This window comes from Gambusia affinis, linkage group LG02 (genome assembly GCF_019740435.1).
Source record: "Gambusia affinis linkage group LG02, SWU_Gaff_1.0, whole genome shotgun sequence".
NCBI classification, from domain to species: Eukaryota; Metazoa; Chordata; class Actinopteri; order Cyprinodontiformes; family Poeciliidae; genus Gambusia; species Gambusia affinis.
The window spans coordinates 971534-992550 of NC_057869.1; the positions used below are offsets into that span (position 1 = coordinate 971534).

Sequence of the window (21017 nt, forward strand, 5' to 3'; positions counted from 1 at the left end):
AGACACAACTAACCCGACAGGAGGACACGGGAAGGTTACAGTCAAACATTAGCAATAAACAAGACAAATACATAAAGTTTGATTAAAAACAACCACGCTATTCATTCATTTCAAAATGTTTAGTTGAAGCTAATTATTTAGTTGTCAAGCTAAATATGTAGCTAGAAAACAAAATATTCATATTGTTGTAGTTAGTTTTATGCTAACTAGTTAGCAAGCTAAATATGCAATTGAAGCTAAATATTTAGATTGAAGCTAGCTAAGCTTCAAACTGCATATTCAGTTTCACAACTAAGCATTTAGCACCAACTACATATTTAGCTTGCTGACTAGCTGACCTCAAACATTAGCTTCAATTTAAAGCTAAATAGTAAATTTTTGCCTAGCTAATTAGCAAGCTAAATAAGTAGTAGTAAATATTTAGTTGGCATAGCTACTAAGGTAGCAACTTGGCTATTAAGGCAAATATCTGGCTTACAAGCTAAACCCCAACAGATCAAACATTTAAAGAGTAGCAGGAAGAATCTGGATGGTTCTCCTGAACTTCTGTTTCCTGCTGCTCCACACACAACAGAACCGCTCCGGGTCAGAACCACCGGCCCTGAGGTTCTGAACGGATCTTCTGTTCCTGACGGAGTTAACGTGAAATAATCCACACAAATAGGGAACAGGAGAACATAAACTTAAATGTTTTATGAATCGTGGTTAAAAACTTGAAAGTAAAAAACTGGATGAAAAGTTTTAATGTTTCACAAAGATTTCCTGAAATCTGCTAGAACTGTCATAAATGTCATTTGAAATTAAAATTAGATTTTGTCCAACATTTTGGGCAACAATTAATGCATTCTAAGGAAATAAAAACTTCTGGAGTCTGTTTAGCAGAATCACTGTGCTGCAAACAGCGCTGGGCTTTCAGAACCGGACCGCTTTGCAAACTGGAGAAAATACTGAGCTGCGTCCTGAGCGGCTGGTTGTGGGTTTGAATCCCAGTCTGGGGTTTTTCTGCAAGTTCTCCCTGGGTACTCCCGTTTCCTCCCACTCAGAAACATGTTGGGTGTTTTGTTTCTCTGAAGCTCGTCTGATATTTAATTAAATCTGCAGCGACGCAGATCCGCCGTGACGTCATGGAGGATCTGGACACGCAGCTTCTGCTTCCCATCCTCTGATCGTTGATCCTGTCTGCTGAACGCCGACCTGCACCAGGCACAAGTCAGTGTCATAGTTATACAGATAATAAAGAAAACTGCACTGTCTGAGCTTCAGCTTGATTTCTAGAGAAATACTGGAACCCTCCACAGGTTGGCTGAATGCTGCAGTGTTTGCTGCTGATTTCAGGAGGTGTGGATATTTTTTAAATTCTATTTACACACAGACAGGAATATCTACTTCTGTATTCATACGCTGACATTCTGTCTTTCTGTGGAAGATTCATTACGAGGAGCTAAAACCAGAAAATCCTTGAAGTCTGCAGAACCTTTTCACATGAAGCTAAATAATTATTTCATTGCTGACTGACATCAGCTGATCATTGGATCATTTCATGTCTTTGTGCTTTTATATTTATCATTTTTTTTATGTTTTAATTTATTCAAAGTGTGTTGGATGTAAAATGAGGCTTTGCTTTTTTCTGTCTACAACAGTAAAATAATGTTGGTCATCCTGCTTGTCCTCTGATGAGCTGTTAACAGTTTCCATGCAGGCCGGTCACTGTGGGAGGAAACTCATCCATCCACAGGAGAACATGGAGACTCAGAGTCACAACATGAACCTATCAGTGGTTCATCTTCTCTCTGTTCGGTTCGTTCTGATGTTTGGGGCAACAATAAATGATTCTCATGATCCCAAGAAGTTGCAGAAAGACAGGCAGGGATCTGTTTATTTTTTTAAATTGATTTTTTAAATCGATTTTGATGTAGGCTACTATCAATTCTGAATCGTAGTAAATAAAGATGTGATTTCTTTTGCCACAGAGCAACTGGCTGCCTTTACAAGTGAGTCCACCTCACTCCTGCCCCCTGCTGGCCGCTCCAGACCTGCCAGCTCTTCTAACCGGATCATTTTCCTGTTCGGTTCGGTCCGCGCAGCAGGTCGGATCTCAGTCGGACCAAGCTGGGGAAGTCTGTGTGTCTCCGAATCCATTTCCTGCTTTTAGCAAACTTCTCCCGACCTCTGAGAGCGGAGCCGCCTGTTAGACAGGAGGAAGAGGAGGAAGAGGAGGAAGAGGAGGAAAAGGAGGAAGAGGAGGAAGGTCCTGCTGTCGGAACAAGATGAAAACAAAGCAGCAGGTTTCAGGACACCGCGGTTAGATAACCGCATTATTATCTCTGCGAGGGACAGGTGGACATCCTGGGGGACGGGTGGACATCCTGGGGGACGGGTGGACATCCCGGGGGACAGGTGGACATCCTGGGGGACGGGTGGACATCCCGGGGGACAGGTGGACATCCCGGGGGACGGGTGGACATCCCGGGGGACAGGTGGACATCCCGGGGGACATGTTGGACTCAGAGACTTTAACTTCCTGATGCTCCACCTGAACCGCAGCGGCTTCGCCCTGAAAGGTGACTCGGCTTCACGTCTCGTCCCATTAACTTCTTTATTTTTATTTTGATTGAAACCTGAGCGAACCAGCAGCTGCAGCTTCTCATCAGGTCTGAAGCTCTGCCGAGGATCCAAAAGTTCTCAGAAACACCTTCTGTTAGAAACTAAACCAGAGAACCGGGTTAAAGCTGGAGGTTAAAGTTCATTTTTTGGTGATGCTGCAGCTGGTCAGCTGGAAATAATTCAATTTATAATATTATGTAATTCCAGCTTTACAGCGGATACAGCAGCAGTTTGTTACGGTGGTTTGATGGAATAAAGCGACAGATTGAGTTTAGATCCCCAGAAGTCTGAGAGGCGCCACCTGCTGGAGGAAAGAGGGAACACGGGGAATATGGCAGGCCGTTTTAACAGATTTAGTTTCTGTAATTACATTCCAGATATTTCAAAAATGAGTTTTGACTCTACACAACTAGATTTTTACTGTCCTGAATGATCATTTAAGATTTCTGTTTTTACATTCTGACTTAATTACAAGAAGCCAGAACATTTCCACCCTGCTAGCTACCTCACCTTGTCATCTGCAAACAGCAGGACTCTGTATCTGAGGATTCTAGTACCAAAATAAATTTGCTAAATGGAAACTCACCAATTTTGAAAAAACTCAATAAAACGTTTTTGTGCTAGGATTATATATAGAGACATATATTTTGCAAAACTGCAATGGAAACACTTGTTTTGTTTCACACAGTCACATGATCAGCAGCTGGTTGTTACTACTGGCAGAAACGACAAAGAAGATGGCAGGACGTGTGGTTTTTATCCATCGCTGCCTTGACTGTTAATGACTTATCGCTGGAACAAGCTCATTCAGGCGTGATTGTGATGCTTCAGCCTTAGCAGAAGCTCAACAAACATTTGCATACATGAGTAAAGGGAACGGAGCTGAGCAGCATCTCAGGCTAACTTCTAGTCTTTCTGTCTTTTCAGTATCTTGCTCTGAGTTGGTCTTCCTCGTTAGCTTGACCCACAGAAAGTTCTTCCATCCCGTCCCGGATCTGCTGCCAGCATGCCCATCATTAGCAATGCCAATCATGACTTCAGCACCTACTCCATCAGCAGCGACGATAGCAGCCTGGACCGCTTCTTCACTGAGATCCCAGAGACCGAGACCCTAAAGGGGGTGTACTTCCAACGTGCCCAGCTGCTGCGGGAACCCCAGGCCTCCTTCACGGTGGACCACGCCGTACAGGTCCTCATCAACGTCGGGGGGAACCGCTACGCCTTCCCCTGGAGCACGCTGGAGCAGTTCCCCCAGAGCCGGCTGGCCCGTCTTCGCTCCTGCACTACGCCGGAGGAGATCGCTCGGCTCTGCGACGACTACGACGAGACGTGCCGGGAGTTCTTCTTTGACCGGAACCCCACGGCCTTCAGGGTCATCCTGAACTTCCTGGCGGCGGGGAAGCTGCGTCTTCTTCGGGAGCTGTGCGCCGTCTCTTTGCACGATGAGCTGGACTACTGGGGCGTGGACCCGGGCCACATGGAGCGCTGCTGCCGGCGGCGGATGATCACCCGGGTGGACGAGGTGGGAGAGCGCCGGCGGAAGGAGGAGGAGTGGAGGCAGAAGAGGATGAAGCTGAAGAAGAGACCCCCGCAGGCGGAGAAGGGCTACCGCAGGATGGTGTCGGCGCTGCGGGAGGTGATGGAAAACCCACACTCAGGTTTGGCAGGGAAGATCTTCGCCTGCCTGTCCATCATCATGGTTCTGGTGACTGTGGTCAGCCTCTGCATCAGCACCATGCCGGACCTCAGAGACGAGGAGAACCGGGTGAGTCTGAGGCTTTCCAGGCTTTTCCAGTTTAGGGAACTGGACAGAACCCACCCAGTACTGAGCAAAAGTCCTGAACCAGTTCTACTTTCTGTCCTGACTAATAATGTTTTAAATTTGATCTTCAGTATCGTTGTTACCATCAGTAACAACGACCATCAGTAACATCAGTAACACCGAAACACAACCAAAACGGTTGGTTTTGGTTGTGTTCAGATCAGATACCGTGATCTGTATTTTTCACAGATCACGGTTTGATCTGTGAAAAATACTAAAGATAAATCCGTTTTCCAACGAGAATTGAACTCTTGACCTTCAGCTGAAGCTGAGACTTTTTTGGAAAAGTAATAGCACTGAAACGTTTCCTCATTTTGTTACATGTTAACATTTTAAGTGATAGATCAGCATTTCACGGACAGTCTGCTTAGATTAGACCAAAGTCTACTATTTGGTTTTACAGTGGATGCACCGCTCCGTTCCTGAAGCACGGTGGTGGAGTTGTCATGCTGTGGGATGAAGTTCTGGGAAACATCCTAAAGATGCTCTGCAGTTCATGCAAAATGTTGTGTGATGCTAAACAGTTAGCCGTAAACAAAAGGTTTAGCTTGAAGCTAACTTAACGTTAAAAATATTTATCTTAAAACTAAACATTTTGTTGGCTAAATATTTAGTTGCTTATCTAAATATGTAGCTCCAAGCAAAATATTTAGATAAGTAACTATTTATCTATCCATCCATCCATCTTCTTCCTCTTATCCCGGTCGGGTCGCGGGGTCAGCAGCTTCAGTAGGGAGGCCCAGACTTCCCTCCCCAGCCACTTCCACCAGCTCCTCCGGAGGAATCCCACGGCGTTCCCAGGCCAGCCGAGAGACATCGTCCCTCCAGCGTGTCCTGGGTTTCCCCGCGGCCTCTTCCCGGAGGAGGTTTCAACTATTTATGTTGAAACCAAATAGTTTCAAACTAAATATTGCTTTAAAGCTAAATATTTACTTTATGAACTCTGTATTTGTGCAGAGCTGCTGATGGCCGGAGCCGAAGTTCAGCTTCCAACATGCAGCCAGAGGCTTTATGGTATATTTCAGAACGGCCTAGTCCAAGTTTCTCAGGTTGAGCTGGAGCTGTGTGGTCCCGGTTTGATCCTCTCCTCTGGTTGGAAGCCTGAGGCGTCTGGACCGGCCTCGTCCAGGGAACAGCCTGCTGCTCTAATCGCTGCTTTCTGTCGATTTCTAGTTATTGATCTGCCCAGATGGATGATCCGGTCTGAGGTCTGGATTCAACCCGTTCAGCTCTCATGATGATGGTTCGCTCTCCTCAGGCTGGAAGGTGTTTGGAGAAACATCTCTGATAACTTCCTGTCTCCTGTAGCAGAGCTTCCTGTGGCGGCGGCCAAATTAAAAATATCGACTTTATTATTTCCTAAAAGCTGCGTCTGTCGCGCTGACAGGCTCGTTAGTCATCTCGGTGTTTTTTCCTTCGCTGTTCTGTTGTTGAATCTCACAGGAAAAGGATTTTTTCCGTCCCAGCAGGAAGGAAATCGATGCTCTGCAGGTTTTTATGCTGGAAAAAAATTTGATTACAGCTTAAAAATTCAGAACGTTTAATATTTTCTTAATTTGTTGTTACAATCTGCTGAATTCTAAATAATATTTAAAATTTTATACAAGTGATAAAACAATGTACTAAATAATTATTCTGTGGATTTCTGTCACTGTCAGCCTTTAATCTTCCTCTAAGGACCAAAACTAAAAGTCCAAAGTAGCAGAAGGAAAGGAGAGGAAGCAGAACGCTGCGTCCATCTTGTCTAAACTTTAAATCTGAATTCATCTCCTACAGAAACCTGAGGGTGTGAGGGACCGTCTGGGGGAATTTCCCCCGATCTTCCATCGGATCCTGACTAACAACCAGCAGATCCTCACGGCGTAACGAGACCCGCCTTCAGAGATAATCTGTCACCTTTCAGAGCTGATGCTTTTTCATGCAGCAGAGACAGAAACTTACTTACATCACAGCAGCTGCTGCTCCGGACTGAAAATAAATTCATGTTTTTATTTGAAACAACCCGTTTTTGACTCCGGTGGTTTCTCCAGGTGTGACCCGACCTGCTGCTAGCTGGAGGTTTAGATCCCGTAACTTCAGGAGGAGATAATCCAGATCTGTGAAACGAGAATGAACCGCATCCTCAACAGAAGTTACGGTTAAAGTCCTAAGAGGGAAACATTAGCGTTCAGTTTTCGGTCACATTTTCACCGTGTTGTTCATTCATTCATAACTGTCACAGTTACAAACTAAATGTTTACTTTGAAGTTAAATATTTAGCTCAGAACAACGTATATAACTTTAAACTAAATATTTACCTCCAAAGTATTTCAGTGACTTAAATCTATAGCTTGATAGCTACATTTTAAGTTAGCAAAAAAATTAGTTAGCACGCTAATTAGCAGCTCAGACTTTACCAACCAAATATAGTTTAAAGCTACTTAACCTCAAGCTACATATTTAACACTCAAATGAATAATTAGTTGGCTAATTATGTATTTAGTTTATGACAGACTAACTAGTCCAAATTGTTGCCCCTCTAACTGTGTAACTTTACAAACGGCTCTTTAGTTTCCTCCTGGTACCGTCGGTGACGCTTCGCGTTACCTCCCGGTTGCCGTAGTTCGGTGTAACGTCTCTTCTTCTCCATGTTTCCTCCTGCGCAGGGCGAATGCTCCCAGAAGTGTCGCAACATGTTCGTGGTGGAGTCTGTGTGTGTGGCCTGGTTCACCCTGGAGTTCCTGCTGCGCTTCGTCAACGCTCCCTCCAAGCTGGCCTTCGCTCGCGGCCCGCTCAACATCATCGACGCCGTCGCCATCCTGCCGTACTACGTGTCGCTGGTGTTCGACGTCGGGGAGGAGGCGCAGGACGAGGCGGCGATGGGGGCGGGCCGCGGCTACCTGGACAAGCTGACCCTGATCCTGCGGCTGCTGCGGGCGCTGCGGATCCTGTACGTGATGCGGCTGGCGCGCCACTCCCTGGGCCTGCAGACGCTGGGCGTCACCATGCAGCGCAGCATGCGGGAGTTCGGCCTCCTGCTGCTCTTCGTCTGCGTGGCCGTCGCCCTCTTCTCTCCGCTGGTCCACCTGGCCGAGAGCGAGCTGGCGCCGTTCGCCGCCGCGCACCCCCAGCACAGCTTCAGCAGCATCCCGGCCTCCTACTGGTGGGCCATCATCTCCATGACTACGGTGGGCTACGGCGACATGGTGCCGCGCAGCGTCCCCGGCCAGATGGTGGCGCTCATCAGCATCCTGAGCGGCATCCTCATCATGGCGTTCCCGGCCACCTCCATCTTTCACACCTTCTCTCGCTCTTACCAGGAGCTGAAGCAGGAGCACGAGCGCGTGTGGAAGCAGGAGCGCCACGAGGAGATGAGCGACTTCTCGCAGGAAGACTTCTCGTCTGCGTCTAAAAAGAAAAGCGACGGACTGACGTCCAACGAGATGCATCGGTCCACGCTGCCACCCTCTGCTTTCTGATGGACATTTCCAGTGTTCGTCCCTTTAAATCTTTGATCTGACCCCCAGATGGACATCCAGCTGCGGCCCCTAAGGGCCCAGGTCTGCAGGTCTGGGATGCATCCAGGTAACCAACCTGCAGGATCTGAGCCGGAGGAACTGCTGATGTTGGGTCTCCAGCTGAGGAGTCTTCCTTTAATGTCTTCTTCTTCAGGTTTAGTTTTGTTCAGTGCTGCAGCTTCAACCCTTTAACGAGTCCAGATTTAGAGAATCTGTTGCATGTGATCCAGAAGGTCCATCTTTTCAAATCCCAGCCAACATTTAGTCTGATTTCCCCCTGATAGTCCGGAAGACCCGGTTCTATTAGGACCAAAACATTTAACGTCTCCAGCTGCTCTGGTTCTCTCTGCTGAGTCAAACCAACCTGTTCCCCTCCTGGCCTGTGGGGGCGCTGCACCAACAACCACTGAAGGAAACCACACAAAAACCTCTGAAGACGCTGAGAGCAACTTCCTTCTTCACCAGATGGAAACAAGATGGAGGCGTCGTCTCTTTAGTCATTTCTCCTGCTAGAGCTAGGCTAACATGTTAGCTTTGGTTGCATTTACCCAGAATGCCCTGTGCTGTAGTCCACTTCCTGTTTGTGGTGCAGTCTCCGGTCCGCTTGACGTTCACATTCAAACCAAACCCAGACCGGTTGAGGTCAGAGGTCGATTAGCATTCACACCTCACCAACCAAACCGGACTTTGACTAGACAGACGGACTGCAGTTGGAGTAAAGCGGACTGAAGAGAGCTGGAGAAGAACCCTTAAAGCAGGGGTGGGCAGTCCGGTCCTGGAGGGCCGGTGTCCTGATCAAACACACCTGAATCCAACAGCTGAATTTCCTGCTCAGTGCAGTCGGGTTCTCCAGAGTTCTGCTAATGAGCTCATTATTTGACACAGGTGTGTTGAAGTGGAGAAACATCTAAAAGTTGCAACAGACAGCAGCCCCCCCCCCCCCCCCCTTGCCCTCCATGATTGTCATCATCATTAAATCATTACAGTTCTTCTCTAAACCAGACTTTAGCAGAAGTTTTTCTCCTCTGTAGTTTCAGGAAACTTTCCAGCTCAACTTGGATTCCAGAAAAAAGTCTAATTTAAAATCCAGATCAAATAATAAAGGTTAAAACTAAAATTTAGTAAGACAGGAATGCATTTAAACTCTTTAACCACACGGTGATGTTAAGAAGAGGCTGTCTGACTGCCTTTTATTATTTAAAATAATGTTTTTTTTCTATAGAAAAGTGCTAAGAATCAACGTATTTTCCACCCACTGGGCTGTTACTGCCATCTAGTGGTGAAGCTTGGAATCGCATCAAACCAGAGCCAGAAGGGTCCATTTCTCTGTTCTTCCTCTTCTTTTCTTTTGCTGATGGTTTTGATTTTACATTATTTCATGTAGACCTGATCTATAAAATGTTTTCTATAGAAAAGACACAGGGGATCCTGGCAGTTTGAGTGCTTCTGTCGCTGGCCCTTTAAGGCGTAAGATGGATCTACATGATTATTGAAACACCAGCTGAGCTCAGATGAGGGGAATAAATGAATAAATCAACATGTTGATAAAACTTTGGGGGATATTTGCATTTTTATTGTTTCCATCTGCTTCTGTCTACATTCATTTCCCGTCTGAAGGTTGACATTTAAAAATGCTTTTTTTTCTATAAATAAAGTAAATGTAAGATGTGAAGGTTGAAAATGTGCCAAGTGTTTATTCAAGCCCTGAATCGCTTCAGAGAAAAGACTGTTAGTGTTGATCACACGCCTCCGTCTGACGCAGTGACTGAGTGAAGCCTGAGTGATGGATCTCCGTCACCAGATGGAAATCATCATTCAGGGCCGACCGGCTGCACACCGATGGAGTTTTGTAAAACCTAAAACTCATTTCACGCAGAGGACTGAAGAAGATTCGCTCCATTACTCATTTCACCCTCAAAGTTTGATTGAATCAATAAAAACACGAGATTAACGGGCAGAAAACCAGGAGGAGCCATTTAAAGTTACACAGTCAAATATTAACAGCATTTGGGGTGTTTTAAAAAATTTGGTTTATTTTTTCACCATTCAAATAAGATATTTGATTAGCGAGCTCAATATTTAGTTTGTAAGTTTCATGTTTGTTCCGAGCTAAATATTTACCATGGCGGGATGAGGCAGAAATCACTGCACGTTTAACGCGCCTTTAAAACAGCGGCTACAGCTCCAACACAAACCTAACACGACAGCAGAGAAAGTCATTATACTGAGGCTACATGGAACAAATTCAAACACAGAGCTTATAAAAACAGCTATTATAATTTCTATCATATATTTCTGCACATTTGTAGCAATTAAACTTCGTTTTATAACTGCTAGCTTAGCTCACAGGGAGATCGTGAAAAGCCCAACTCACCAACACTGTGACGCAGCTGCGCACATAGAGAAGGTGTGTCACACCGATTACCGCCCCCCGCAACAGGTAACAACAGGAACTATGAACCGAAGGTTCATTTATAACAACAGCAATAATAATAATAATAATAATAATAATAATAATAATAATAATAATAATAATAATAATAATAATAATAATAATAATAATAATAATAATAATAATAATAATAATAATAATAATAATAATAATAATAATAATAAACTTGCTACACTGACACATTCCTGATCACCAAGATAAAGAGCGTGAAGCAGCAGATAGGAAAATGCAGTTTTTATTATGAATTGAGTAACATGATCAACTTTTCCAGCAACATGTTTAACTAGCAGACAAACTGAAAAACAAGAAACAAAAGTTTCATTAAAAACCTTAAATTCAAGTTGAGAACAAGTTGACTCGTCGGCTGTCATAAAAAATAACTGTTACTAAATGTTACATTCTCCATCAGACAAACTGAAAAACGACTCAGAGTTTCATTCAAATCATAAATTAACAGTAAAAATGGAGAACTATCAGCGACACGTCCAGTGTGTCGTTAAAACATCTAAATGGTTCTTCCCGCTCCAGAAGACTCGGTTCCGACCCAGATCCAGATCTCAGAGGAGCCGTTTTTCTTTCCCAAACTCTCTCTGCAGTGTCTGGGTCCAGGTCCAGGCGGGATCCAGGCAGAACTTCTTGTTGCTCTCAGTGGTGATTCTGCAAGAGAACAACATGCAGGAGGTTCAGAACCGGACCGGCTGGCAGAACACACAGCTTCTGGGTCAGAACCGGACCGGTTGGCAGAACACACAGCTTCTGGGTCAGAACCGGACCGGTTGGCAGAACACACAGCTTCTGGGTCAGAACCGGACCGGCTGACCGCCCAATACCAGAACAAAGTTCATATTTTGGTATTTATGCATCTTTAAAAGCCCTGGTTTATTATTATTATTATTATTAATAATAATAATAATAATAATAATAATAATAATAATAATAATAATAATAATAATAATAATAATAATAATAATAATAATAATAATAATAATAATAATAATAATAATTGAGACTTTTATTTTGAAGAGATTATTTTGAAACGCTGGTTTAGTTTCATTAGTCACGTGGATCAGCAGTCTGGTCTCTGAAGCCCAGAATGTCGTTTTGATGCTAATTTATTAGATTTATTCTGTTTTCAGTGATTGTTTCAGTAATTTATTCACGTTGTGGTGAACTCACATGACAGATTTGACTTTGCAGTGAATCGGAGAGTTCTGCAGCTCCTTCACTTTCCCTCTGGGAATCGTCGTGTTGCTGTTGCCTTGGCAACAGGCACCAGATATCACGCCCGGACCGACTGGAGCTGCAAACAAAACCAGAACTTCAGCACCGACAACAGATTGACAGCTGGAGCAGAGAGACGGAGAAGAGGAGGAGGAGATTCTCCATCAGTGGAGAGTAGTAGGAGAAAGTTTCTGACCTGCAGAGCTGGACCACAGGGAGCAGAGGAGAGCCAGGAGGCAGAGGCTCAGCTGGATCTTCATGGTTCTGGAGGTTCTGGAAGTGTGCTGGACCGGTCCGGCCGGCTCCGTTTATATGTTCAGCAGCAGCTGTTCTCAGAAAGCAGCGGCTGCTCTTCCTCCTTCTCCTCTTCCTCTTTCTCTGAAAAGAATTTTCATCCTGACGGAAAACAGAAAACTGGTTTCATGGATCAACTTTCAGTTCAGTTTATTTTTATGGCGCTAATTCACAGAAATCTCAAAAATCATTTTAATTCAGTTATTCAAATCGATCTGAGTTATAAATCAATGCATTATGATCATTTCTTAATCAATAGCTCTTTTCCTAAACAACATATTTCCCAACAAACTTTTTTAAGATGGTTTATATCTAAACTTTGAGTTCATCATTTTTATTTTTTTTCCCTCCCTCCAGGGGGTCTTTTGTGGGCTCTAGTAGACTGACAGGAAGGGGAGAAGACATGCAGCAAACGTCGGCCGGGTCCGGGAATCGAACCCGCGACCGCTGCGTCGAGGACTGAAGGCCTCCAATGTGGGTCGCGCTGTCCTCTACGCCACCACAGCACACCTGAGTTCATCATTTAATCCCATAAATCTACACATCGACATGCAAACAGACTAATATAATCAATGATGATAATAAGGATATGAAATAATAATGATCTGCTGAAGGAGGTCAGAGCAGAAGGAAGGACTGATGGGCCAATCAGATCTCTGATTATTAATGGGTTTATATGAGAGAATCTGAGATTATAATCTGGATTTAACAGAGAAGCTAAACCAGGAGAAATATAATCTCAGTTTTTAGTTTTTATCAGAACTCAGCGCTTCTTTACTTCATTATCAGACGTGGATTTAATGTCGTCCAGATCAGCAGAACTTCGCCTGAACTCAACTTCCTGCTGACGTCAGGTTGAAGCAGAAAACCAGCCGCTTCACCTGAACTGACCTCTCAGGTTTCCATGGAAACCGAGTGCTGCGAAGTTCATCTGCGGCAGAGACAGGAGGAACTGAAACTGGAAGTGCTGAGACGTTTCACCGCCATTCACCAAATACTCAGAAAGCAGAAATGAAACGCTTCGTAGAAGAACGATCCCTGAAACTCTTCCAGAACCGTTCCAGAAAGTCTGGAAGGTCAACTGGGGCGCCGCTAGGCAGAGGGAGGCGACCTCTGACCTGCTAACGAACCAGCCAGGCTCCCCGCGCACACCTCCATACTGCACATAAAAGCTGTTTTATGAAGGAAGTTGATGATTTTTCATGGAAGTGTTTGAAGCTGTAGAGAATCATTGACCAGGAAGACATGTCTCCTCTGTCTTTAACTTCCTGAATCATGTCTTGATTAAATAGCCTTGTCTCCTTTAGTACACCAGTTTCTCCTGCAGAAAACAGCCCCACAGCATGATGCTGCCACTCCCATGCTTCCCAGTTGGTATGGTGGTCTGACCTACCAACTGGGACAACTGGGACAGTTCCACTTCAGGCCACATCCTGAGTCAGTCTGCACATTCTGGATTTGAGCTAAACTATGTTGCGGTTAGCTAGTTCAGAGCTACATTTACCTTTGAGCTAAATAGTTAACTGGTTAACTAACTTAACTTGCTAGGTACGTAGTTAGCTTCAAACTAAATACTTCTTTTGAAACTGTGACATTTATGAAAGTGAAACATGGTGAAAATACGACTAAGTATAAAGTTTGAGGCTAAATATTTAGCTTGCCAATTCATTTTGGTGAGACTGAATTGCCTCAAAGCTGATGCTGTCACTTGCTGCGTCTACAATCATATTTTAACAAATATTATAGGTTCACAAAACCCTGCTTTTATGTTGATAATCCACTTCTGCTCATCGGCAAGTAAATTTGGATATTAGCTAAATATTCTTAGAGCTAGTTAAATATTTCTCTGCAGCTAAACTAATTATTTATCGAGTTCGAAGCTAAACATGCAGTTTTGAGCTAAATAGTTAGCTTGTCCATGTAATATTTGTCTTACTAGCTAAATTTTTTGCTTGAAACGGTGATATTTATAAATGAATGACAGGCTAAATAACCCAAATTTTTGCTGTTCATTTTTAACTGGTAATTTTATAAACTGTATTCCATATATCTAAACGTATTTACATCGCATTTACATAAATATTTTAAATTGATTAATGTTAAATATGTTAAATAAAGACGTTGATCTAATCCAGCTGCAGTACTCCCAGTCTACCGCCAGGTGTCGCTGTTTCCCCTCTGCGATGATCTGACTGCTGACGATTTAAAGGAGACAATAAACACGTTCAGTTTTCATCTTTTATTGGTTAGGTCATCCAGCTACCTCACCCTCACGCATTTAACTTAAAATTCATTTTGATTTTATTAAATTAAAAGAAAAACAAAAGCATTAAAACAAACTTCATTCAAACTCGTCACTTAAAAAACGCAAGAAGAGAAAATCAAACAGGATCTAAAAAACAACAGCATCAAACCCAAAGTGATTGAAACGGCACCACAATGAAGGTGAATCTGTAGAAAGGTGGACAACAGACGCTCAGGCAGGATCACTCCCTCACAGGGCCGGCGGCACCGGAACCGAGTCGGACTCCGGCCCGGTCCCTAGAAGCCGAAGGTGTTCTCTCCGCTGTACGCCACATACAGGAAGCCGTCCTCGTCTTTCTCCTTATCGTACAGCTGCCCCATCGTGATGCTGCAACGGATTAGAGGCGCCATTATTTAACCACCCAGAAGTATTCCCACAGGTCTGAAGGCTGAGCTCTGATCAGAGGAACTAAATGATGGAATACCAACACTACACGTCACCCTGAACACACCATGACTCCCAGCAAAACACGGAAGAGGCAGCATCATGCTGCGGGAAGCGGGGGAAGATGGATTGAGTTCAATCGAGATAATCCTGGAAGAAAATCTTTTCAAGGTTCAGCTTCCAGCAGGTCAACCGCCTGAACATCCAGCTGGAGAAATTATGGGATGGTTTACATTAGAGGGGTCCAAAGTGTGCCACACTTTTCAGATTCTATCCGTGAAACATTAAATGAATCATTTTCGCTCAGGTGTGAAAACTTCTGCAAAACGTCCAGCAGTGACCGATGTGGCGGCCATCTTTCACAACCTGTCGCAATAATCAGTAAATCAATAAAACACATGATCAATAAAATGAGCTCAATAGTTTCCACCGGCATGATTTATCATTTTTTCTCTTTCTAGCAAAAACTGGAAGATGAAATTCTTCAGCCTGGTGTTTACAGAAACTTCATGGTTCAATTTATTTGTCGTTTCTCGTTTTATTTATTTTAGATATTTAAAATGTCTTCCAGTTCCAGTGTTAAATCTTCATTAGAACCTAAAGTTTATTGATCTCAGAATATAATCTTGCACTATTATGAATTTATTAAAATTATAATACTTTAAATGGTCTCACAATAACAATATTATCATTTATTGTGATAACTTCAGGGATGATTTATCGTCCAGGAACCGTTGTCATGGTGACAGGTCAACGTAAACATGAGAAATAATAAGATGTGATGATTTACGGGTCAGATTTCTGCACACGATCAGATTCTGGAGGGAAACTGGATGAAAAAGAGGTCAAAGTTCAAACTAAAACCCGTCGGACATCCAGACCTGATGCCCGGCGGGAAAACTGACTCAGGGCGGGAACAGGAAGCTGACCTGGACTGAGGGACGGTCTTGTCCACAAACAGGAAGATGGCCTTCTCCGACGGCAGCTGGATGCGTTTCCTGATGATCCACATGAACTGGGCCACCGTGATGTCGGACGGCACCAGGTACTTCCTCTTATCGATGTCCACGATCTGGGAGCCCGACACCTTCTCCACGATGACCTGCCAGGGACAGAGATGTTAGAGGTGGGGACACGTCCTTCAGGGGGGACACGTCCTTCAGGGGGGACACGTCCTTCAGGGGGGACACGTCCTTCAGGGGGGACACGACCTTCAGGGGGGACACTCACCGGGACCCGGTCCGGGTACTTGCTGCGGATCTTGGTCGACTCTAAGCAGCGATGTTCTGCAGAGCAAACACACACAAAGATCAGCAGGATGCTAACTGAACCTGGAGGAGATCTGAAGCTGCGGAGACGGATCTCTGACAGCGGATCTATGGGATCCCAGGAATCTGCTGTCCATCAGACAGGAAACCCCCAGCACAGGAGGAATCCTCTGCCCTCCAAACACAATTCATAACGTTCATTTGGAAAAAACATCCTGCAGATTTACAGACGAAATTAGATTTTGGGCGAGTGGCAGATCCAGAAAGCCTGGAGATGAGTTCAAAGATTAGAGGAAATTCTGGCTTCATGAAGGAGAGCAGAGCGGCTTTCTGAGGAAATGAGGCCTGCATCAGGAGAGGATGCTTTCAGTTTCAGCTGGAATCATAAAGCCTGGTGGATCCGACCCGGAACAGAACCCGGTTCGGTTCGGCTTTCAGCGGATGATCTGCGGGTTCCTGGCAGCAGTTTTGGTTGGAGCTTCAGCACCAACAGCCATCTTTAAACCCGACTTACTTCCAGCAGCTCCCCCTCACAACAACCAGGCCAGAACCCGAGCAGAACCGTTTCTTAGCAGCACCTTCAGCTAATTCCAGCTGAAATGATCCGATCAGAGCCACAGACCCGGATTGGACTCAATCCCGTCCTGTGTCAGAACCGTTTCTCCGGTTTTTAACGCTTCTTACCCAGGGAGTGATCCTCTTTGAACATCCACTTCATGTTGGCCGTGTCCGGGCAGGTTCCGCTCGACGCTGCGGGTTTCAGAGGAGAGTCCCGGTTCCGGTTCCTCAGCGGGTCTGGTGGTGATGGTTCCCCCGGAGTTAGCGCTCGTTCAGAGGCGGCAGTGGTGAGTAAAATCTCCGCTAAACCAGATAAACAACAACAACAAACTCATCCGTCTCCTTCTTCACAGCCAGCCCTCTAAGCTCCGCCTACCGTGACGTCACCGTGGGCTGTACCACTCCATGGCTCAGAGAAGGGTTGGAGTAAAGAGAAAACTGCTGGTTTATTCTCGGTATTAACTCCGAAAATACGAAGCAATGTTCAATAACTTCTATCATTTATTATCAGCCTTTATAAACCACAGAACTTTACCCTTTAGTTGACAATATATCCCGTCTGCCGGTGTATAATCACACCCGCAATAAGATGCTTCTTCGCTCATAGTTTCGCCCGTTAACAACGCCGCCATATTGGTAAGGTAAACTATTGCTGTGATGCCACAGGAGGAACACAGGACTGGACATCAAACTGTTGTTTTATTTAGAAATTAAAATAATTTGATGCGCATGTATGCAGAAATAACAGATTTCAGTCACACAGCTTTTATTTTCGGTCACACAGCTTTTATTTTGATAGTCCACTTCCGCTTATCGACACGTGAATTAGCATGTTAGGTAAATATATTTAATTTGTTAACTAGCTAAATTTTGCTAGATCAAAGAAAAATATTTTTGTATGGAGCTAAATATTTTGTTTTAAACAGACATAGAAGATAGACAGATAAATTAACCCCCATTTTTCTTTCTCATCACATGCTAAATAACTCACATTATTGTTCATCATTTTTGTCTGTGTAAATTTACAAACATGACGTCACATAGATTATAATGATGTAGTATGTCACTAGATGTCACTACATCCTTCATGCTGCACCTTTAAAGTGTGTGAATGTATGAAGTTTCAGTACATTGTTTTGGTAAATGTCTTGGTTAAATCATCTGATAAAAATAAAAGATAAAACTTAAAATCTGCAGGAAGTGAAGGAGTTAAAGTTGAGCTGCTATTTCCTGTTTCCACCTGCAGATGGCGCTCTGGTCTGGTCGTCTGGCGGCAGCGGCTTTCCGAGGTGATGCCCCGTGGAGAGGCCGAACGGCTGCGCCTCCTGCTCCTCCTTCACTTCGGGCCGCAGCCTGAACCCCCCCTGGAAACTGAGGTCAAAGAGCTCACAGGGTGCAAAGGTCAAAGGGTTCTCCGTCAGCAGGCCTCTCAGGCGAGCGCGCCATCCCTCCAGCATCTGGGCGCGGACGGCTGCGGGACAGTGAGCCGGATCCCAGAAGATCTGAGGAGCCAGAACCTGAAACCCGCAGAAGTTCAGAATCCCGTGCTGAAGAAAAACAAACCAACATGGAGGACTTTCAGATTTCCAAACGTTTTTACCAAATAAACCCTGAAAACGAAGGGGTCAGAGGTCAGCTTTTAACACTACAGGTCAAACAGACACAAATCAAATAATTAGAATATCAAGAAAAACGTAAGTATTTATTGTATGGAGTTAAATTGGAGCCACAACATGTGTTCAAAATAAAACATTTAGAAACATAATAAATACAGAATTTTAAGTTGTAGAATTTTTCTTTTTACTGAACAATAAAATTCTGTGAAAATATTCCCAGCCGTTGCATTCAGAACCCGTGGGAAATGAAAATGTCCTTTCAACATCACTGGTGTTTAATGTTCATTGGTTTTGAAAACTGATGCTGATTCAAGCTGCTGATCATCATCACAACACTGAAAAATGTGATTTCAACAAATGTGTGCAACATTTTCAGGTCATGTAAATATTGAATTTTATTTCTCCAGTTAAATTTTATTTGTTGTTCTAAATAACTTTATTTTCACTTTGAATATTTTAAAATTATTCGATTTGAACAAACTTTAAGGTTTCAATGTAGCTCCGTATTTCTTCCACCTTTACTTTCTGATTCTGGTTCCTAAGTGGACTTTTCTTCACAATCCTGTCAACGCTGGTCTCCCTGGTGGACCTTCACACTTTTTCCTTCCACTCAACTTTCCATGAACATGATTGGATACAGAACTCCTCTTTGGCCGTGACCTGGGTGTGTCTCACCTGCAGCGGCCACAGCGTGACGTTTATGTCTCCGTCGATGCCGTCGGGCTGAAACAGGGACTCTGGGACTCCGGTGGTGAACGACAGCAGAGCCTTCTTGTCCTGGAAGGAAACACGGATCAGCAGCGTTCAACGTTTATGGTGTCTCATTTGATGACCTTTCCTGGGGGACAGTGACCTTGAAAACGCCCTTGCTGTAGATTTTCTGCAGGCTGAAGGCAAACCCCTGAGTGAGGACGCGGTCGAACCAACCCTTCAGGACGGCCGGGACGCTGAACCAGTAGAGAGGAAACTGGAGACGGCAGGAGAAATCCACTTTACAGCTCATTGTAACGATGCATCAACAGGAAATGGGTCGACTGTGACTCTTTAAAAAGGAGTAAAGTGTTGCTGTTTCACCGTTACCACCTCTCTTTTGAAAAGGAGTAAATATTTGTAATTTAATAAGATATAAACTTCATTATAACGACATTTAAATGAGACATTTTTCTCATTTTAACAAGATTTGAACCAATTCTGAATTTATTCCCAAACTCTGGCAGTTAAACAGTCCAGCTAACATGGAGAACTATAAAATAATAGAAATGTTTGGATTCTTTGTTTGTTTTATTGTGACTTTAATTGTGAAACTCAGAAGTATAAGTAAACGTTTTTGTTTGAACATTTTGATGATGACCTTTGATGACCTCTGATGACCTCTGATGACCTCTGGGAACTGTTTTATTTTACTAAATCCTAGGGCCCAAAACACTGGACACTAATTTACTTCAATTTGACAGAAGCTGATTCCGCTCAGGTCCAGAGGAGTGACGGGCGTGACCTCTGACCTGGAAGATGATCAGCTGCGCCTCCTCCAGCTTGCGCTGCTCGGCAGTGATGTCATCGCTCAGGCGGCCCTCTGTCCAGGCCAGCATCGTCTCATCGCCGTACAGGAAGTGATCCGGGTTCTTCAGGTCGCCTAGGCAACAGAAACCGCATCAGCAAGAGGAGAAACTCTGCAGACAAACGGATCATCAGAGGAGCGAAGTGGAAACTGACTCCAAAAATACGAACGAATGAAGGAAATGAACCACAAAATATCCTCAGAAATAAAAACGGCTGTAAAACATGGAAAACATCTGCAGAGACACATAGATGCTGGAAAAACAAGAATAAAAGAAACAGAATAATGAATAAAAAAATGAACTAAAATCTGCTGGGAAATGAGCTGCTGCTCACATTAAAAGGAAAAATTATTTTTCAGTTATAACCATGTTGTTCATAAAACAGACTGAGCAGAAAGCATGACGTCACAGCCTTCATCAGGAAGGCGGAGGAGGAAGAGGAGGAAGAGGAGGGGGATCACCGATGATGTCATCCTGCGTGGCGCTGGCTCTGAAGTTCATGGCGTAAAGGTCAGACACGGTGACCCGGAAGCCCTGACCCGACAGCTCCTGGACCGCCGCGTCCCGCAGCGCCGCGTTGAACGAAGCCGGACTCTGGTGGGCGAAGACGATCAGAGCCGCTTTCTGAGCTGGAGACACCGGAACCGGACCGGAACCGGACCGGAACCGGACCGGACAGGTCAGAACAGATTTTACATGGATGAGGAGGCTTTATTATTACTGTTATAACTAGTAGTAATAATACTTCATTAATGTTTATTATAATAATATTATTAGTAATAACAGCAATAATAATTATTTTCTGAAAAATCATTATTAATAAAATAATATATAATCATTTTTAATGATAAACTGTTTTGTATGATTATACAAAAATAAAATGCATTTATTGCATCAAATATTAAATTAATTTAATATTTTATTTTCTTTGTGCTCCAGTAATAATTTTTCATTTCCTGTGAAAATATGCAGATTTTCTTTCAATTTAAAATAAAAACACATGTGACACTAACTGCTTTAGAAACAAAATAAATTCTAATTTCACATCTAAATATGTTGCCAAAAAAAGTTTTTTAAATTAATCGATTTCTAGATTATAAACATTTACATTCTCACAATATTGTAATTTTAAATCGTTTCATTCTGGTTGTGCAGAAAAGAAATACAAATATGCTTCATTTTAGATTAAAATAACAAATGTAATAAACTAAAGAGATTTTTAATCAAACTCTGAAGCGGGTCCTTCAGAGAGGAAACCTACCCATGTTGAGCTGAGCGTCTGCAGGCTGGAGCCGCCGGCGGCTTCAGATCCGGGGTTTTATCCGCGCCGAGGCCGCAGGAGCGTGAGAACCGAGCGGATCTGAATCCGGACGGAGTGGAAGCGTGAGGACGTGCGGGAGATAAAGAGACTGCAAGAGCGAGCGTGTGTGTTTGGAT

At 43.9% G+C, this 21017-nt stretch overlaps 4 protein-coding genes across 5 annotated transcripts; 1 reads left to right on the forward strand and 3 right to left on the reverse strand.

Moving 5' to 3' along the window:
- Positions 1-1625: 1625 nt before the first annotated feature.
- LOC122823883 (potassium voltage-gated channel subfamily G member 4-like) lies at positions 1626-9834 on the forward strand. 2 transcript variants are annotated; one of them, XM_044103874.1, is made up of 3 exons: positions 1626-2561; positions 3532-4369; positions 7072-9834. In XM_044103874.1, the coding sequence occupies exons 2-3, from the start codon at positions 3611-3613 to the stop codon at positions 7882-7884; spliced, it is 1572 nt and encodes a 523-aa protein (XP_043959809.1). In that variant the 5' UTR covers positions 1626-2561; positions 3532-3610; the 3' UTR covers positions 7885-9834. The 2 variants fall into 2 exon arrangements, with proteins under 2 accessions (XP_043959809.1, XP_043959818.1); XM_044103883.1 differs by lacking the exon at positions 1626-2561 and having other exon boundaries at positions 2863-4369.
- An 864-nt stretch (positions 9835-10698) lies between these two features.
- LOC122823898 (C-C motif chemokine 24-like) lies at positions 10699-11969 on the reverse strand. Its single transcript, XM_044103909.1, has 3 exons — positions 11793-11969; positions 11552-11675; positions 10699-11032 (listed from the first exon to the last, which is right to left on the reverse strand). Exons 1-3 carry the CDS (start codon positions 11854-11856, stop codon positions 10933-10935), a joined length of 288 nt encoding a protein of 95 aa, XP_043959844.1. The 5' UTR covers positions 11857-11969; the 3' UTR covers positions 10699-10932.
- A 2145-nt stretch (positions 11970-14114) lies between these two features.
- Positions 14115-16791, reverse strand: LOC122823891 (gamma-aminobutyric acid receptor-associated protein-like 2). The gene is made up of 4 exons (XM_044103896.1): positions 16532-16791; positions 15810-15865; positions 15509-15681; positions 14115-14522 (listed from the first exon to the last, which is right to left on the reverse strand). Exons 1-4 carry the CDS (start codon positions 16563-16565, stop codon positions 14432-14434), a joined length of 354 nt encoding a protein of 117 aa, XP_043959831.1. The 5' UTR covers positions 16566-16791; the 3' UTR covers positions 14115-14431.
- Positions 16792-17154: 363 nt separating this feature from the next.
- nqo1 (NAD(P)H dehydrogenase, quinone 1) lies at positions 17155-20980 on the reverse strand. The gene is made up of 6 exons (XM_044103921.1): positions 20842-20980; positions 20042-20209; positions 19524-19654; positions 18875-18988; positions 18697-18798; positions 17155-17952 (listed from the first exon to the last, which is right to left on the reverse strand). The coding sequence occupies exons 1-6, from the start codon at positions 20843-20845 to the stop codon at positions 17629-17631; spliced, it is 843 nt and encodes a 280-aa protein (XP_043959856.1). The 5' UTR covers positions 20846-20980; the 3' UTR covers positions 17155-17628.
- Between the last annotated feature and the right edge of the window lie 37 nt (positions 20981-21017).

Excerpts from the sequence above, each read along its gene's own strand:
- LOC122823883 (XM_044103874.1), top strand. The coding sequence starts at position 3,611 with ATGCCCATCATTAGCAATGCCAATCATGACTTCAGCACCTACTCCATC. Across the intron at positions 4,370-7,071 it reads TCAGAGACGAGGAGAACCGG|GGCGAATGCTCCCAGAAGTG; the intron begins GTGAGTCTGAGG and ends CCTCCTGCGCAG.
- LOC122823898 (XM_044103909.1), bottom strand. The coding sequence starts at position 11,856 with ATGAAGATCCAGCTGAGCCTCTGCCTCCTGGCTCTCCTCTGCTCCCTG. Across the intron at positions 11,676-11,792 it reads CCTGTGGTCCAGCTCTGCAG|CTCCAGTCGGTCCGGGCGTG; the intron begins GTCAGAAACTTT and ends TTTTGTTTGCAG. Across the intron at positions 11,033-11,551 it reads TGCAAAGTCAAATCTGTCAT|AATCACCACTGAGAGCAACA; the intron begins GTGAGTTCACCA and ends GTTCTCTTGCAG.
- LOC122823891 (XM_044103896.1), bottom strand. The coding sequence starts at position 16,565 with ATGAAGTGGATGTTCAAAGAGGATCACTCCCTGG. Across the intron at positions 15,866-16,531 it reads CAAAGAGGATCACTCCCTGG|AACATCGCTGCTTAGAGTCG; the intron begins GTAAGAAGCGTT and ends TTTGCTCTGCAG. Across the intron at positions 14,523-15,508 it reads AAGACCGTCCCTCAGTCCAG|CATCACGATGGGGCAGCTGT; the intron begins GTCAGCTTCCTG and ends AATCCGTTGCAG.
- nqo1 (XM_044103921.1), bottom strand. Across the intron at positions 18,989-19,523 it reads CGCAGCTGATCATCTTCCAG|TTTCCTCTCTACTGGTTCAG; the intron begins GTCAGAGGTCAC and ends TGCCGTCTCCAG. Across the intron at positions 18,799-18,874 it reads ACAGCAAGGGCGTTTTCAAG|GACAAGAAGGCTCTGCTGTC; the intron begins GTCACTGTCCCC and ends GTTTCCTTCCAG.